The sequence below is a fragment of the Miscanthus floridulus genome, chromosome 19, assembly GCF_019320115.1.
Source record: "Miscanthus floridulus cultivar M001 chromosome 19, ASM1932011v1, whole genome shotgun sequence".
Taxonomy (NCBI): domain Eukaryota; kingdom Viridiplantae; phylum Streptophyta; class Magnoliopsida; order Poales; family Poaceae; genus Miscanthus; species Miscanthus floridulus.
The window spans coordinates 78667415-78686267 of NC_089598.1; the positions used below are offsets into that span (position 1 = coordinate 78667415).

The 18853-nt window shown below is 51.6% G+C and overlaps 1 protein-coding gene across 1 annotated transcript; it reads right to left on the reverse strand.

Moving 5' to 3' along the window:
• Positions 1–13970: 13970 nt before the first annotated feature.
• On the reverse strand, positions 13971–16884 carry LOC136528377 (uncharacterized). Its single transcript, XM_066521337.1, has 4 exons — positions 16672–16884; positions 16483–16583; positions 14365–14443; positions 13971–14225 (listed from the first exon to the last, which is right to left on the reverse strand). The coding sequence occupies exons 1-4, from the start codon at positions 16882–16884 to the stop codon at positions 14178–14180; spliced, it is 441 nt and encodes a 146-aa protein (XP_066377434.1). The 3' UTR covers positions 13971–14177.
• Positions 16885–18853: the final 1969 nt, after the last annotated feature.

An 18853-nucleotide genomic window follows, 5' to 3' on the forward strand; every position in this document is an offset into this window, starting at 1 on the left:
CATCCCCCAATGCGGCCGAAACTAGGGTTTATTGACTTCATAAGTTTTCTTTCTTCGTACCCCTTTTTTACTTGAATTTCCGACCCCTTGAAGCTGACCTTAGGATGGTGGGACCAGCTGAGGGCACTATTCTTCAAGGAAAGCCTAGCTCCATTGCGGAAGGATCGGACCCTGGCAAAAGCGAACCATATTACGGCCGAGTGGGACAAAAGGACGAGGGAGCTCAGGAAGAAGGGGCTGCTACAGAAATAGCAAGCACGTGATCGAGGAGAGGTGATAGGCAGTGATGACGATGATGATTACGATGATGATGAGGTAGCTGCCGACGTGGATTGGTATATCCTAGAGGACGAGGATATGCTGATAGACGCCCACCGGTCCATGCAGGGACCCTTCCCATTCCACGTGGAGGGAAGTGAGTCCATGAGGTTGGCGGAGTCAGGCCCGTCCTTGGGTCCGATGGGAGCCGGTGGATCTACCGCCACACCCGGGGTGCCGGTGGAGGATCGGTGGATGGGAGGGGTGGATCTACCGCTGCCCCTGAGGTGCTGATGGAGGGGGCGGCTCTGTCGCCACACCCTCGGAGACAAGGGAGACAAGCCCCCCTGCCTGAGAGCAGGGGGTAGGCTCGTAACGGTCCCACCCAGACGAGTTGGGGTAGGGGTCTGGGGGTTCGTCACCAAAATGTTCCTGCTGCCCAAAGGCATCAGAGTAGGTCACTGATTCCCCTGTTTCCCCCCCCCCCTTTTTATTTTTCTATTTTGACCGTATGCCTTTTACCTCTTGCAGGTTCTTGCGATGGGGCCACTCTCTGGGGCTGGCGCCCAAGAAGAGCCTTGCCCTTCAGGTGGGATGGACATCGTTGCCCAACGTCACTCCTATTTTGGGCAGGAGCGGTGCTGATGCTGCGGCCTCATTGGCCGGTCTGGCGCTGCCTACGGTGGCGCCTGTGCCCTCGGTGGTTGCCGAGCAGGCGGCGGCGTAGGTGACTCCACCATCTGCGTTGGAGCGAACGGAGCTACCACCCGTGCTAGTGGTGTCCTCCATGGTGGGCGTGGCACCATAAGCTGAGGGTCCAACATCGCCGGTGGAGGTGGCTGTGATCGCGCCAAGGCAGGAGCAGCCGGACGTAGCCACAGTAGTGTCCGAGGGGGCAGCGGAATCCGTGCTACCGGAGGCCTAGGTGGAGGTGACCATGACCATGACAAGCCCGGCGCCGCTCAATATAGCCATGGTGGCGTCCGAGGAGGTGGCACAATTCGTGCCACTGGTGGCCCAGGCTACGGTGACCATGACCATGACTAGCCCAGCACCGCTGGATGTAGCCACAGTGGCGTCCGAGGAGGCGGCGCAATCCGCGCTCCGGTGACCCAGGCTGCGGCGCCCGAAGCAGGCTGGATGGGGGAGGATGCGGCCAGAGGATCTCTAGGCGTCGTGGCAGTGGTGGAGAGGGCCAGCGGGGGGTCACCCTCGGCCCTAGTGTCAGGGGGCAACTGCTAGCCCACGCGGGGTGAGTCACCGCTCCACTGGATGGATCCCCAAGACCCAACATCCACTCTCTTCTCGCTCGACGATGCTGCCGAGAGCATAGAGCGGGGGAGTCTTGACGAAGGGATCTCGGCGATGATGGCCATCCTAGATCAGGCCCAGGTCATCCTGCGCGACGTCATCATTCCCAATGGCCGGGTATCCGTTTGATCTTTTGTCTTGTTTTCTTCTTGTCTTTATTTTTTTTGTATTTTTGACACTGGTCTTCTTTTCAGTCCCTCATTGCTCGCAGTCGGGAGAAATCCCGGTTCCTCTATGAGCAGAAGGTGGAATGGGATCGCCTCACCGAGGAGGCCCGGCTGCACAGAGATTTGAGCACCCAGCTCACTGTTGCCCAGTAGCGGGAGACCAAAGCGCGTCAGGACGTAGAGGAGATCCATGGGATGTTTGAGGACCTATTGGTGAGGGTGAAGCTGGATGAGTAGGCAGCCGCTAGGGTTCGAAAGGAGTGGGATGAGCAGCTCTAGAAGGATGCTGATGCCAGCCAGCGGGCCATCGAGCTCCTGGCGGAGCTAGAGATGGAGTGGGATCTCAAGCTGAAAGCCAAGGATAGGTCCGCGGCATTGCAGCAGAGAGCAAACTAGGATGCCGAGGTGATCGCCTGGCTACACAGGGAGCGGCACGAGCTACGCTAGACCAAAGAAAGACTTCACTCGGAGCACAGCACGGCCCACGAGGAGCGTCACTGGGCCATCCATGAGAGCGATGAGGTGCGTCGGGAGGCTAGGGCCCTCTGAGCGGATCTTGGAGATGCGGTGGCTCGAAGGCTAGAGGCTGAGGAAATTTCTGTTGGGCTGGGCACAGAACTCGCCGAGGTGCGGGGGATCCTTCAGGTTGAAAGTGATTAGCATGATCTTCTATGCTCTGCCATTGTGGTGGTCTATGATGACCTACAGGTGGCGCAAGAGGAGGGGACCAGCTCCCTTATGACTCGTGCCGTTGGTATCACAGCACGGGTGGGCCAGCTTGAGGAGGACGCCTTTCACGCCAGGATCACCCAAGCCTTCATTGTTGCCCGTTCTCATTATGATTGGGAGATCAACTTGGAGGTAATGAGCCAAGGCTTCATGTCTGGCTATGAAGACCCTGAGCTAGATGAGATTGTGAAGGCGGTGACTCCCATTGCGTGGAACCTGGTGAACAGGCTGAAAGACATGGTTCTCCCTTCTAGGAAGTAGTTAGTTAAATAAGTATGATAAATATTTATCTGTAATATGTGGACAAGTGTTGGTACTTTCATGTCCAAAAATAGATTCGTGACTTTGTTTCGTAATTTCGTTTCGTTTGTCTGATCTTACCTTCTTCCCTTTTTGGAATGAAAAAAGATTTATGCGATCCGACCCTTCCGCTCATTAAGACTGTAGGGCCCAAGGTGTTTAGGGGAAATTTTGATTGTGCTGGAGCAAAATTGCCGTAGCCGTCTAGGCATGGGCTTTTTACAGTCTTACCTATCTGTTCCCTCGAACCTTGCCGCCAGTCCTGACACGAGGAAAAGGTTTGATGTAATGACTGTTTCAAAAAAAGAAAGGAGGTACTCGTACCTTTGTCAGCCCCTGAGTGAGATCCGACCCCTTGCAATCGCTGGGGCCAGATGTTACTAGAGACCAGAGCGAGGGTAGCAAACTTAGTCTTGCACGTACCCTTTACTTGGGATTTTGGCGATCGCTGCGTGACCATGCGTTTTGGTCTTATTGCTGGCCCGGCCTTCCCTGAGCCCTCGCGCATGGTGGGGATTCGGTCAAGGGCTAGTTCATTTTGTGACTATCGCCCTGTCTGCGGTTTCCATAACTAGAGGGGTTAAGGCAACATCACTTGCCTCGATGGCTCGAGTGACGCACTTTATGAGCTCGCTAACAAGGATGTTTGGTTGGAATCTGATCCTGTTTGCTTTGCGACAGGGTTGGCAAAGCCCTCAGGTGGCGTTCCATTGCTCCTTGACCTGCCTTCCAATAGATTCCCCCTCATTGGGGATTCTATGGGCTCGGCTAGAGGCTGGATTGAACTAGAAGGTTGAGATGACCCTTCCCGCCTTAATGCGGGTTGGGCAAAGGCCGCTGAGGCTCATCTGCATTTTTCTCCCCTAGCTCTTGTTGGACGCGAGGCGGCCTTAGACCCTTTATGGGTCTGCCTTCGAACCTTAGTCTCTCGATCATGGATCGAGCGACTCGAGCCCCTGAGCCCCTTAGGGTCTGTTAGGGGTCGGCCATATTTCACACGTTACCCCATCCTTGGTTTCCACAACCAGAGGGGCTGAGTTGACGACACTTGCCTCGATGGCTAGAGTGTCGTGCTCAATGAGCTCGCTAACGGGTATGTTCGTGTGAAATCCGGGTCCATCATTCGCTGATGGGGTCGGTAGAGCCCTCATGTGGAATTTCACTACTTCTTAACCTGCCTCTCGACAGATGCCCGAGCTGTTCGATAGGCTCAGGTGGCCCGTTGGCCTCTCCTCAACAGAGATTTAGTGGGTTTGGCTTGGGGTTAGAATTGAACGAGAAATGTCAAGATGTCCCTGTCCGCTTCTGAGCGGGGTCGGGCAAGGCCGCTGGGCCTCATCTCAGTTTTTCTCCCCTGGCTCTGTTTGACATGAGGCGGCCTCAAGCCCTTTGTGGGCTGGCCTTCAAACCTCGGTCAGTCACCGCTCATGTTGAATGAGGTGGCTACCGCTTTGTGACGCAATGCGAAGTGTTGAGATGCAGCGATTTGCATATGCAACGTCTGGATGATGGGATTAATGTGCGATTTAATTGAAATGAAAGCGGGGGTCGGTAACGTTACCTCGGTGGCATGAGTGATGAGAAGCTCTTACCAGACATGTCCGTGCGGGGTTCGAGTCCGACGTTTGCGATGGGGCCGGTGTGACCTGCACGAGCATCGTGATTTTTTGTTTTCGTCTCTCGGTGGTGATTCGAGCCGTTCGATTGATTTAGGTGACCTAATAGCTTCTTCTCGAAGGAGATTCTATAGGAGGACCCCTTCGAACCCTTCTCGAGAAGGCAGGAGCTAAAGCTTGCAGTGCAGGGAACTATGAATTCAATTATGCTGGTGAACAAAAAACACTGTAGCCATCAAGGCATAGGGTCTGGCGGTTCGTCCAGTTGTATTCAAAGTTTTATACCCACACACCGTGCTTTCGGTTTTAGATGTAAGGAGGGGTCAAGCGAAGAGGATCTCTAAACATGTAGACACTCTCGGCAGCCCTCGAGTGGTGTCCATGCCCCTGCCGTTGCTGGGGTCAGAAACTCGGTAATGAAATTAACGCGCAAAGTAAGAAAACAGAGGTGCTTATCTTTCTGCGGCCGTTCCTTCGTCGTTTTGCCTGGGCCATCCGATTGACCCAGGAGGCCCGTTGGGCCCCCCTGGATGGGGGTTCTATCATTGGGTCATTCCATGGTCCTACCTAGGGAAGCGGAGAGTCTCCTGCATGCAGGTGTGCCCTGGTTCTCGCGCCCAGCGCGCATTAGTGGTGGGCCACTCCTAGGCAATGTGCTATTTGACCAAGCAACATCTCATCGACCAGAGCGCATCTCGTCGGTTCCGACGCATCCCCTCGGGTTCCTGTCAGCATTGATTTCCCATCTGCATTGAATAAAGGAAGGAAGAGAGTTTTATGCCCCAACCTTTCGCCTTTCCTCAGCCGACGCGCCTGTTCCTTAAATAGGGAGGGGGAGGGAAGTTTTCATCCCATTCTCTCACCTATTCTTGGGCCGCTACCTCTTCTCCTTTCTTTCCACCGAATGCATTCGTGCGTCACGACGGGTCCTAAGTGAGAGAGGGTAATGCCAGGGATAGAGAAAAACTCACAGATCCGCTCGTGAATCCAAAGCGCGATGTTGAGCTGGAGGTCATCTAATGTAGATGAGATGGTGTAGGCCACCTTAGCTGAGAAGGAGCCACTGCTGCCGAAGGAGGAGGGGCACTAGAGGGTGCCGAGCGTCGTCGGCTTTGCCATCGTTCGTTGCGGCCTTTCCTCGGCGGGAGATGCCCCCCCTCGCCTAGACGTTGTTGTCAGGGTTGCAGCTGATGATGATGGCATAGTCCCTAGATGCCCCGGGAAGGGCATGATAGTTGCCGATGTGGTGCTTGACATTATCGATGACGGTGCCCTCGAGGATCCCATGGAGCGGTAGGGCGTCGCCGATGGAGAGCATGGCGTGGCGACCATAGTAGTGCTCATCATAGGGCTGGTCAGAAATTGTAATTGAATAAGTTTGTGGGAGAGCCCCTGAGTGAACAACCTTTTGTATTTATGAATACATTAGTCCTTTTCGTGATGGGATCACTTTGTAAGCGGTGAATTTGTGCAAAAATGAACAAATTTTCATCTTTTGTTATGGCAAATAGTTTTTCAGTTTCCTCTTTTTTGTAGAAGAGGTTTCAGTGCCTTTCGACCCTTCCCATGGTTCAGGTCACAAAAACTAGGAGTGCGGGTGAATCAATTCTGATCATGCTGGTGTGCAAGGAGGTTGTAGCCGCTGGGGTGTGGGTTTCCCGCAGTCCTACCAGTTGTATTCAGAATTTGTTCCTGAAATCTTAGCCCATAGGACTTGTTATGAGAAGAATGGAAAACTTAGAGAATGTTTGCAAAGGTAACACAGGAAGTGTTTGTAAGATAAACGTACTTATATCACTTATATTAGCCCCCGAGTGAGGTCTGACCCCTCGCAATTTGCAGGGGTTGGATGTCACTAAAGGTCAGGGATTTCTGAAGACAAAAACTGATAAGGAAAAGTATGCGTTTATTAAGGGGAAAATGACGTAGCTTCTCAATGTTCTAGGCGTTGGTGAAGACCTCGCCGTCGATGGTTTTCAACTTGTAGGTGCCTAGCTGGAGTACTTCTGCGATGATGTACGGCCCCTCCTAGGGTGGGGAGAGCTTATGGCGGTCCTTGTTGCTCTACACGAGGCAGAGAACTAGGTCTCTAACGTTGAAGGCTCGGTCCCGCACCCATCGGCTGTGGTACCGACACAACGCCTGCTAGTATTTGGCTGAACAGAGGAGGGAGAAGTCATGGGCTTCATCTAGTTGGTCCATGGCGTCTTCATGGGACGCCTTGGCTCCCTGCTCGTCGTATGCTCTGATTCTTGGCGCTCCATAGTCGAGGTCTGTCGGGAGGATGGCCTTAGAACCGTAGACCATGAAGAAAGGTGTGTAGCTAGTGGCCTGACTGAGAGTTGTCCGCAGGCTCTAGAGCACCACAGGGAGCTCGGTGACCTAGTGTGTGCCAAACTTGTTCAACTGGTTAAAGATCCTAGGCTTGAGGCCCTATAGGAGCATGCCACTTGCGTGCTCAACCTATCCGTTCGTTCGGGGGTGCGCGAGGGCAGCCCAATCGACTCGGATGTGTTGTTTATCACAGAATCGAATGAATTTCTTACCGGTGAACTACGTGCCATTATCTATGATGATGGAGTTTGGCACTCCGAAGCGATGGATGATGTCAAGGAAGAATAGCATAGCTTGCTCGGACTTAATCGTGGAGATCAGCCAAGCTTCAATCCATTTTGTGAACTTGTCCATGGTGACAAGCAAGTGGGTGTAGCCCTCGGATGCCTTTTTGAGAGGCCCAACCAGGTCGAGCCCCCAGACCACGAAGGGCCACATGATGGGGATTATCTAGAGTGCCTGGGCCGGGAGGTGAGTCTGCCGAGCATAGTACTAACACCATTCGCAGGTGCGTACGATTTGCTCGGCATCGGCTACTATAGTGGGCCAGTAGAAGCCCTGTCGGAATGCGTTCCCAACCAAGGTTCTTGGTGCGGCATGGTGGCCATAGACCCACCATGGATGTCGCTCAGCAGAAGTTTTCCCTGTTCGATGGGGATACAGAGCTATAGGATCCTGGTGTGGCTCCGCTTGTAGAGTTCACCCTCTACAAGAACAAAGGATTTGGTGCGACGTGCAAGCTGTTGAGCCTCCGTCTTGTCTATTGGTAGCATGTCGTGGAGGAGGTAGTCGAGGTAGAGTGTTCTCCAGTCGCCCAGAGGGTCAGGCTCTGTCATTGGATCCTCTTCAAGCTCCATGACACCAGGGCCGGGCGGAGCCGTTGGTTGGTCAGCCCTCAGGGCTGGATCAGATGGGCCATTGTTGGCCCACTCTGACCCTTCGTAGCGCACCGAGGGTTTGTGTTGGTCGCTGGCGAAGACGCCCATTGGCACCGGTTCTTGTCCGGACATCACCTTCGCAAGTGCGTCGGCCGCCTCATTGAGGCGCCTTGGGATGTGATTGAGTTCGAGGTCGTCAAACTTGTCTTCCAGTCATTAGACTTCTTGGCAGTATGCAACCATCTTGGTGTCGTAGTAGCTTGACTCCTTCAAGACTTGGTTAATGACCAGCTAAGAGTCACCCCAAATGTTGAGGCATCGGAAGCCCAACTCGATGGCGATGCGTAGGCCGTTGACGAGTGCTTCGTATTCAGCCACATTATTTGATGAGGGAAATGGAGCCAAACCATGTACCTCATGTGGACCCCGAGGGGTGATATGAAGACCAGCCCCATGCTGGCGCCCTTTTTCATCAGTGATCTATTAAAGTACATCGTCCAATACTCTTGATCGACGACTGCTAGTGGTGTCTGGACCTCAGTCCATTCGATGATGAAGTCAGCCAATACCGATTTGATCACTGTTCAAGAGGCATATGTGATGCCTTGATCCATCAGCTCGAGTGCCCACTTTGCAGTTCGTCCCATGGCATCCTAGCTCTGGACGACCTCACCGAGGGGGAACGACGTCACAACCGTCATGGGATGTGACTCGAAGTAGTGGCGCAGCTTTCTCTTGGTGATGAGGATGGTGTAAAGGAGCTTCTGGATTTGGGAGTAGCAGGTTTTGGAGTCAGATAGTACATCGCTGATGAAGTACATAGGGCGCTGGACCTTGAGGGCGTGCCCCTCTTCCTCTCGCTCTACCACCAGGGCGGCGCTGACCATTTGCGTGGTGGCCACTATGTATAGCAGGAGGGATTCTCCATCGCTTGGAGGAACTAGGATCGAGGGCCTTATCAGAAGTAGTTTGACCATGTCAAGCGCCTCCTGGGCCTCGGATGTCCACTCAAAGCGGCCGGCTTTCTTTAGGAGCTGATAAAGGGAGAGTCCTCATTCGCTGAGGCGCGAGATGAATCGGCTGAGGGCGATGAGGCACCATGTGATTCGCTGAACCCCCTTTATGTTCTGAATTGGGCCCATCCTTATGATGGCTGAGATTTTCTCTAGGATGGCTTCGATGCCATGCTCGAAGACGATGAAGCCGAGCAGCATACCCCTCGAGACCCCAAAAACACATTTCTCGGGATTGAGTTTGATGCCATTCGCTTGGAGTTTCACAAAGGTTTGCGTAAGATCAGCAATGAGGTGGTCAACCCATTTGGACTTAACTACAATGTCGTCAACGTAGGCCTCAACGGTCCGCCCGATGAGGTCACCGAAGCATCTGAGCATACATTGCTGGTATGTGGCCCCAACGTTCTTCAGACCGAATGACAATGAAACGTAGCAGAATGATCCAAAGTGGGTGATGAAAGACATCGCGAGTTGGTAGGACTTTTTCATCACGATTTGATGGTAGCCGGAGTATGCATCAAGGATGTAGAGGGTTTTGCACCCTGAGGTAGAGTCGACTATTTGGTCTATGCGTGGCAAAGGAAACGGATCCTTTGGGCATGCCTTGTTGAGGCCTGTATAGTCAACACACATCCTCCATTTCAAGCTCTTCTTTCGTACAAGGATAGGATTGGCTAACCACTCTGGGTGGTGTACTTCCCTGATGAATCTGGCAGACAATTTTGCTATCTCCTCACCGATGGCCCTGCGCTTTTCCTCATCGAAGCGGCACAGGCGTTGCATCACTGGCTTGGAGCCTGGATGGATTTTCAAGGTATGCTTGGTGACCTCCCTCGGAATGCCTGGCATATCCGAGGGTTTCCATGCAAAGATGTCTTTGTTGTTGCGGAGGAAGTCGACGAGTGCACTTTCCTATTTGGAGGAGAGCGTGGTACCAATGCGTACCATTTAACCCTTAGAGCTGCTAGGATCTATGAGGACCTCCTTGGAGCCCACTGCCAATTCGAACGACCTAGTCGACTTCTTTGCGTCAGGAGCTCCTTCAGCGACCTCCTCCATGAGGGCGGTGAGTTCTCCAGAGGCGACGATTGCCATGGTGTAGCCACAGCACTCGACCTCGCACTCATAGGCACGCTGGAAGGAGGTGCCGACGGTGATGACCCTGTGGAGGCCCAGCATCTTCAGCTTGAGGTACATGTAGTTGGGGATGGCCATGAACTTCACGTAGCATGGACGTCCCAGGATGACGTGGAAGGTTTTAGGGAACCCAACCACCTCGAAGGTGAGGGTCTCAGTCCTGTAATTGAACTGATCCCCAAAGGTAATGGGCAGATCGATCTATCCGAGTGGCATGGCCCGCTTCCCAAGCACGACGCCGTGGAAAGGCGCTCGGATTGGGCGGAGGTGCATTCGGTCGACGCCCATTACATCAAGCGTCTTTGCGTACATGATGTTGAGGCCGCTGCCTCCGTCCATCAGAACTTTGGTGAGGTGCTTTGGGCCGGCGATCGGGTCGACCAAAAGTGGATACCTTCCTAGGTGTGGGACGGCATCCGGATGGTCGGTCCGATCAAAGGTTATGGTGGACTCCGACCACCGGAGAAAGGGAGGTGTGGCCAGTTGGGCCGTGTAGACTTGGCGGCGTGCGACCTTTTGACGACGTTTGGAGTCATAGGCCATTGATCCCCCAAAGATCATGAGGCAGCCGTTTGGCGTTGGAAAGCCATCGTCCTTCTCCTCGACATCGTCCGTAGTGGGGGTAGGTTCCTTCCCCTGCTCCCCTTTGTTGGAGCCTCTGGACAAGAACTTCCGCATGAGGCTGCAGTCCTTATGCTTTACGGGAAAGACATGGTTCGGGCATGGCCCCTCGAGCATTTTTTCAAAGTGGTTCGGAGCGCCCTCCATGGGCTTGCGACCACCCTTGTGGTCAGCAGCAGCCACGAGCGGGTCCTTGCGTCATTGCTTCTTATTTTTTCTTTTAGCGGAACGATTGGAGGTGCCTTCGCCGGTACTCTCGTCCCGCCTTGCCTTGCCCTCGAGGCGATCGAAGATCGCTTCGACCGCCTCTTCTCCTAAGGCATGGCTGATGGCGATGTCCAGGAGCTCCTTGGTGGTCCATGGGCCCTTGTGTCCCAGCTTATGAACCAAGGACTCGTAGGTCACCCCGGACAGGTAAGCTCCTATCACATTGGCATCGGCGACATTAGGGAGCTCATTGCACTATCGGGAGAAGTGCTAGATGTACCCGCGGAGGGTCTCACTGGCCTTCTAGTGGCAGTTCTTGAGGTCCCATGGGTTCCCAGGGCATTTGTACGTGCCCTAGAAGTTTCCCACAAAGATCTCCTTTAGATCCGCCCAACTCTGGATTACGTTGGACGGCAGGTGTTCCAACCATGCCTGGGCCAAATCGGTCAAGAACAGTGGAAGGTTGCGGATCATGAAGTCATCATTGTCCGCACCACCGGCTTGACAGGCAAGTCGATAGTCTTCAAGCCAAAGTCCGTGGTTTGTCTCCCTAGAGTATTTAGGGATATTGGTAGGTGGTCGATACCTTGGTGAGAATGTAGCGTTGAGGATGTGCTGGCTGAAGGCCTGAGGCCCTGGGAGGCTGGGGCTCGGGCTTCGGTCCTCGCCGCTGTCGTAACATCCACTGCGTCGAGGATGATAGCCGCGGTGGGCTCCTTCCCTCGGGTCGCTGTAGGTGCGTCTGCGTTCGTCGAGGGTGCTGCGGGCATCGCGGTTGTGGCCGAGATGTTGATGTACCGGGATTGCAGCGCGCTGCCTGCTGCCTTGCGACACTTGGTGGACCGATGCATCCCTGGCGGGGCGCACTAAGGGCGTACGCTGGCTGGTGTCGGGATTGCGTCGCTAAGACAACGAGCTCTCCGCCTGCTGCGCTGCTGCACGCTCAAGTAGCGTGCGAATTTCGCGGTGGACCCGGCGATCCTCGAGCGTCGCGGCCTCTGGAAGGCCATGAAGTAGGGCCATTGCGGCGGCGATGTTCTGGCTTGCCCAGATGAAGTGAGGAAGGGTTTCACCATCGGCGATGATCCTTCGGTTTATGTCGTGGGCCACAGCGCGTGCGTGCCCACCATCTCCGCGGCGCTTGATCTCCTTATCGACCTCCACGTACTCCCGAACAAGCTGTTGTCCGGCTTCGTCTATTTTCTGCTTTCGGGCTCTCAGCTGCTCCACCCCTACGTGAGGTGGGGCCGTTGTCCCTCTTTCGGTTGCACCGCCGAGGTTGCCTACCGGGGTAATCTCCTCTATGGAGACGCTTTCGACGTGTCCCACGGAGGTTTCCGCCATGAAACATTCCCGGGAGGGATGATGGCTCCCCCTGCCGGAGTCAGAGCCAGAGTCCGACCCTGGACCTTCCGCGAGGAGGCCGTGGAGGGATTCTATGACGCTTTCGATCATCCCCACAAACTCGTCATTCATGGGGGATGGGATCGTGCGCTGTGCCATAAGGTGGCTAACGGTCGTCGCGGCGTTGCGGAGACCGAACGGAAGCGTCGTTGGGGCACTTCGTGCGGAGTGTTCCGGAGAGAGGGTGAGGCAGCGTGGGTCCTCCTTGGACGGCTGTGGTCCAAGGGAGACGCCGGGCTGGCGCTCAAGCCTCCCGTAGTTGAAGCTGACGGAGGGGAGAGACTGGACGGCGGCGTGGGCCAGCGCCAATTCTCCTTCCAGTGTGACGATGAAGTCCAGGTCACCGAAACGCACGTGTGCACCTAGGACCCAGTTGATTGCGTGGTTAGCCATCCGAGGCCTAATTTGGAACGCGCAAAGGCCCCTACTTGGCGCGCCAACTGTCGGTGTTTCGAACAAACACCGGCTAGTAAATTTATAATTGTTGCACGTTAGGCCCGGATGGTGTACTAAAGGACACAAGGTTTATACTGGTTCGGGCCAAATGTCCCTACGTCCAGTCTGCCGCTGCTCGTGTTATCAGTAGCGAAAAAGGTTTGTAGTAGGGGGTACAAACGGTCGAGAGAGGGAGAGGTCCCAGGTCTCTGATGGAATGGTCGAAAGGGCGCTAAGAGCTCGGTCGCTGCTTGGCTGTATGCATGATGTGTTGTGTGTGTTGAACTGATCCATCAAGAATCGGTCCCCTTAGTGGGGGCCCTGCCCTCCCTTTTATAGACCAAGGGGGGAGCAGGGGTTACAGATGGGAGAAAGAGGAAAATGTCGAAGGTATAGAAAGTCCTTTGAGGGAGTCGGGTCTTCCTTTTTCCCTGTGCCTGCCCTGCTTAACTTGGCAGGCCGTGTTAGAGGCGACGTGTTCGCTGATCCTCGGAGGTCATGCCCTGGCCTCATTTAGCAAGTGGGTGCGGCCCATCCTACGCCGGCGGACGGTGCGGCGTGCCGGAGAGCCGAGCTGTGACCCCTCGGGGAGTACTCGGGGAAGTGACCATACGTCCGTCACTGTAGATGATGTGATTTCTGTCTTGGACCGTAGTGGTTGTCGTATGCCTGTGTTAATATCTGCGTCCGAGGACTGAAGGCGGCGCCTACTACACTGTGGGATAAAAGTCGGCGCCTACAACACTATTCGGGCACTGTTATATCGGAAAGGGCTTAAAGCGCCCGTCCCATCGTATCCCGACGGTACCTTCCTGCAGGCGTGCAGGGCATGGTCCTCGGTACTGCTTTTGACTCGAATGTTCTGTCGTACCCTGTGCTTGTCATCATGAAGGAGCAGGGTGCAATCGTCGGACGAGGTGGAGCCCACCCTCGAACGTTGGGCGAGGCGGAGCTAGCCCCTAGCCGTCGGGCATCGGGCGAGGCGGAGCCAGCCCTTAGCCGTCGGGCGAGACGGAGTCCAGCCCTCGGGGGTCGGGCGAGGCGGAGCCAGCCCTTGGCCGTCGGGCGAGGCGGAGGCCAGCCCTCGGGGGTCGGGCAAGGCAGAGCCCGCCCTCGGCCATCGGGCGTGGCGAAGCCAGCCCCTAGCCATCGGGCGAGACGGAGCCCACCCTCGAACGTCGGGCAAGACGAAACCAGCCCTTAGCCGTCGAACGAAGCGAAACCAATCTTCCGTCGTTCAGACAGAAGCGTAGTAGTGTTCTTGTCTGACTATAAGCGTCAACGTTCGATGGTTATTAGTCCCACCTCATTGGGTACCCCAATATTAAGTCCCCAACAACCATCTTTTGCTTGTGGAAGTAGCTTTTGCAACGTAGCCAGGTTTGAACAATCATGTTCCAAATTATTCATCATAGCATCATATGTTCAGTGCTTAACTGCTTATAGCACAAGCCGTATCCAGATCATTCTTCACTCACGAAGTCACGATGCAAGGCATAAAACAGCAAAATACAAATTCCAGTAATATTTAAGCAGAAATGCTGTAATAAGCACCAATTCAGGCAACTGGGATTTACATTGATGATATAATGGAGACCTGAGGAAAACGTCTGAGCATTGCTTTAACTCGGTTGCTCTCATACATTGTTCTAGAATAAGTTCAAAGGCTCCATATTCGTTAACAACACGAACTTTGAGGATCTGGCATATCCTACTAGTCACAGCAGGGATGCAGAACACAAGCACACGGCCCATATCCAGTCATCAGACGTAAACACCACTTGCAAGGAGCACGAACAGAGACCCAAAGCCCTGTGGAACAATCAAAGATAACTTAGGCATGATACGATCACCTTTCTGAAATTGTAAAACAACCAAAAGCTAAGGATGGAATAGAGACCCAACGCTCTGAGGAATTGTAGAACAAAAATGTTCTGCATAAGGCTTATACCAGGAAAACAGAAGCAACAGCTGCTGTTGCGATCTCCTTTGGCAGGCTACGGCTCCGCCTGGATGAAGTTGCTTCATAACTGAAACAGAAAAAACATTAGCAATGAATTGTGCATGCTTTGCTCTCCTCATTAAAGCTCTACAACAACTCTACTATCTATCTAGGAAATTTGAAGCATACGGCTTTGTTCTGCATTCATCTCATGGTATTTATAATTCATGCCATTGCTTCTTTGGAATAATTTGTTTATGTCCTGGCAGATAACCAGATTCCAATTATTGGCAAACAATTTCAACATAAAACAGATGTCAAGTTTAATGCTAGCAGTGAATTGTCAATTCGTGAAATATAGCGCTGCACTCAACAAAGGCATCATAGGAAAGCCAGACAAGCAGCAGGATCAGCGTCACAAGTTATCTTCGAAATAGTTTGTTTGAGGATTGGATTAGTTTGGTAGTTTGGAGATAGAATTACATGGAAGATTGGTTTGTTAGGAGATTTGGATTTGGTTTACTAGGTGTTAGTAGCTTGAATGAAGGCCAAATGTACTGGGCCCGCTCTATATAAGGTAATCTGGGAGATGAAGGAAGAAGTTATTCCATTCACATGTGCTCCATTGCAACAAGGTTTGACATCGCCATCCCGTTTAACCCCTGCCATCTGCTTCCACCATCCCATTGCCAAATGCTGATATGCACTACAACCACCATAACAAGCACCTATTGGACAAAAGAACCTGCAACTTGCTACTTGGTTACTGCAATCTTGGCCAGGACTTCAGGGCTCAAAACTGTAGGCACTTGAGCAGACAGATTGGTGGAAATACATTGCAACGGAATTGAAATGTTCGACACAAGAAATACATTTTTCTAATTGAGATTGAAATCAAGACCAAAATCAAAGCAAAAGTGCACAATACAGGATGGGTATGCCAGCATGCGATATTTGACCAAAGAAAACAACCATAAGATTAAATTTGGGATTTTAAACAAGTACAACAATATACAAAGAGTCTTCAATCTTCATGTAACTGATGAAAGCAACCATAACAAGTACAACAATATACGAGGAGAGTCTTCTTGTAACTGAAAGTGTTAGACATTATCTTTATAAATTTGTTAATACAACTGTTAGACTGGAAATGATAATTTGGTAAGGCAATGAATTCACACACAAAAAGGAAGAAACAAATAGTCAGTTGCATTCACAAAAAGTTTGTTGAACAGTTGGTCAGGGTCAGCACCACGGAGACTGACGCTGAGGTTAATAAAGGTCCACAAAACCAGGAATAACCAGGCAGCAGTTTCTGTATGCCTAGTCAGGCAAGGTATGTGTACTTTTCTCCAGTAAATAGTTAATTCAAGTTACAAAGCTATATGGTGCATGTTCTATATCAGCAAACAACTTACAAACCCAGTATAAAAAATTCAACAGGTCAAAAAGGAAATCCCTCTGCAACATGCAGCATAGAGTTACTTCCTCCGTTCCAAATTATAAGACGTTTTGGCTTTTCTAGATTCATGGCTTTTGTTACGCATTTAGATGTACACTATGTCTAGATGTATAGGAAAAGCAATGTATCTAATAATTTGGAACGGAGGGAGTAAATGCTAATATACTCCAAAATTACCTACACGATAGCAAGGACTGAATTGCATCACATTCCACTGGTTGCTGGCTTGCTGCTGCAACTTCAAAATCCCACAGACAAGAATGTTCTCGGCAAAACCCACACTCCAATTCATGAAAACAGTAAGCACCAACCCCTATGTTACTGCCATCTAACATTCTGGAAACATCCATGGAGACTAATAGTAATCCATGACGCCCCCTGGCGTGATTGGAGTTTCACCCTAGCAGCATAGAACAGGGACAGGGATACTACCACTTACGGATCAAGCCAACAAACAGATGAGATCTCCAATCGGAACGAGCGGACAGGTAAATTCGACATCCTACCGATAAAACTCAGCGGCTAAACACATCACATCAGGGCACACCAGGCAAGTGCGGCTAAACACATCGGATCAGATCAGGGCACCAGACAAGTGAATGACCGATCCGCCAAATCGCAAGGTATACGGGGCAGTAACAGATGGCGGACGAAGGGGGACTCACATGAAGAAGGAGGCGGTGAACATGAGGCCTACGGATACCATGACGACGGCCAGCGTCGGGTACCACTCCACCGGCACGGGGCTCGAGATCGCCTTCGCCGCCTGCGAAACACGAATCCCCCTGGGTCAGCACAGCGGGCTCCCAAGCAGAACCCTGGATCTACGCAGGAGAAGGCAGTCGAGGGCTCACCATCCCGCGAGATCTGCTGCCGCTGTAGTCGCCGTCCGCTCTGCCTGCCTCGTCGTCTCGTCTCCTTGTCGCCGCCGCGATGCACCGACTGACTTGAGAGATTTGTGACGACCCGGAGCCAGATGGATCTGTCCGTCGTCCGGGACAATGGCCATCAATCCCAACTCGCAAGGGTTTTAGTGGGCTTTGGATACGAGTGATGGGCCGGCCCATGGTTACGGACAGGAAAGAAAATGAACGGGCTTGTTCCTTTCATGGCAACCCCAACGAGCCCCGCGGACCAAAAAGTATCAGAGAGAGGTGACCGAGAAGCAAGTTCTAAAAAACACACAGCGGAAGAGAAGGAAGTAAAGCAAAGATTTATATATAAGACCAAAAAGTCTCTATCTCACGAGACACCTGTTCGCTTATGCTATGCTGATGCTTATATTAAAATGTTATGAGAAAAAAACATGGCTGAAAAGTAGCTTAAGCGGCCTTGTTTAGTTTCTCCCTTAAAGTTGAGTCCATATCCCATCGGATGTTTGACACATGCATGGAGTATTAAATATAGATTAAAAATAACTAATTACATTACTAATTTGCAAGACGAATTTTTAAGCCTAATTAGTCCATGATTTGTCAACGTGGTGTTACAATAAAGCTATAGTAAACATGTGCTAATGACGAATTAATTAGGCTTAAAAAATTTATTTGGCGGAATACTAAATACTTTTGTAATTTATTTTATTATTACTATACAAACACTCACATGTGATATCTTGATGTGACACTTAACATGACATCCTAAATTTTAGCCCTGAATTTAAAAAGACCTAAACTTAATAGCTGCAACCTAGGTAAACCTCCAATGTCATAGCCAGGGCTACAGGCCTATAGGCGAGAGATGGTAGAGCCCGCAACAAGGTCAAAACGCAGCGGAAGAGTGCATCCGCCAACGGCCAAAGTATCACAAGCAACGAGAGCAGCAAACACCTAGGCTTGTTCGTTTACCCTGGAACAGTTCCTTAGAACAGTTCCTGTTGGAATGATAAGCTTATTTATATTAACATTGATTATTTGGAATATTTTCCAGCTCAGACCAAAGGGCCTTACTTGACTGTGCTGACTGCACCTTATCTGTACCTGCAGCTACAGAAACTCTTCTCATAGCACCTAATACTCTGAGTGGTTTTAATACAAATAAAGTAATCCACATATATTAGAAAACGTTAAAAGTACTATTTACACAATGCTAACTATTACTACTTGTGGTTTGCAAAAAAAAAAACTTTTCTTTCATCGTACCTCACCTTTATTTTCTCTCCCTCTTCTTTTTTAGCATGGACCATCTTCTCTCTCCCAAGCATATGTACCCCTGTTCGCTTGAGCTTATTCAGAACTACTTTTTAGCCATAGAACAGTGTTTTTCTCTCACAATATTTTAGCATAAGCATCAGCATAAGCCAAATTTCAACATTAGCGAACATCTTAGTAGCTTCTACAATAATAAGTATAGAGCACCTGCTCTTTTTAACCGATCCTACATAACCCTTGGGGCTACAACTAAGGCTGTGTTTGCTATACGGAAAGGCATACACAACACACCGCTCCACGCTCATCGCAAAGTCGCAGCCCTTCGCGTCTTGCGACTCGAGCGTCGCCGCCACCACCACCGCTGGTTCCCCCTCCCTCCCACCTTCGGCTGGTCCCCCTCCCTCCCACCTCCGGCATATTGCTGGAGAATGGAGGGAGTGGGGATCCATCAATTTTAATAAGTTTTTCTGATAGATGAAGTCTTTAGGGTTATGTCGGTGTTTGATAACTGGCAACTCGTTACGGGGTTACCTAGGACAGTGTTCAAAGGGGTTCGGCGTACGCAGAACTCGACAGTAAATGCAAAGAGACGAACGATTTATACTGGTTCGGGCCCTCTTGTCGACTAATAGCCTTTACGTCCAATCAGCGTATTGCCTTTTACGTTGGATTGATTGTATGATTGTTAGGGTTACAAGGGGGTGCACCATACCTCTCTTTATATAGGAGAGAGGATAAAGGCACATATCTAGTCCTAGTCGGTTACAAGAGAAGAATCCTAGTCCTATTACAGAATCTAGCTTTCATAGTAAACCGACTAAGTTGATCTGGAATAGCTTAAAGTACACGCCGCCTTATCTCGCATCCTTCAACAGATTGTGGGCTA

Excerpts from the sequence above, each read along its gene's own strand:
- LOC136528377 (XM_066521337.1), bottom strand. The coding sequence starts at position 16,884 with ATGGGCCGGCCCATCACTCGTATCCAAAGCCCACTAAAACCCTTGCGA. Across the intron at positions 16,584-16,671 it reads GCAGCAGATCTCGCGGGATG|GCGGCGAAGGCGATCTCGAG; the intron begins GTGAGCCCTCGA and ends CGTGTTTCGCAG. Across the intron at positions 14,226-14,364 it reads CTGTTGCTTCTGTTTTCCTG|GGCTTTGGGTCTCTGTTCGT; the intron begins GTATAAGCCTTA and ends ATTGTTCCACAG.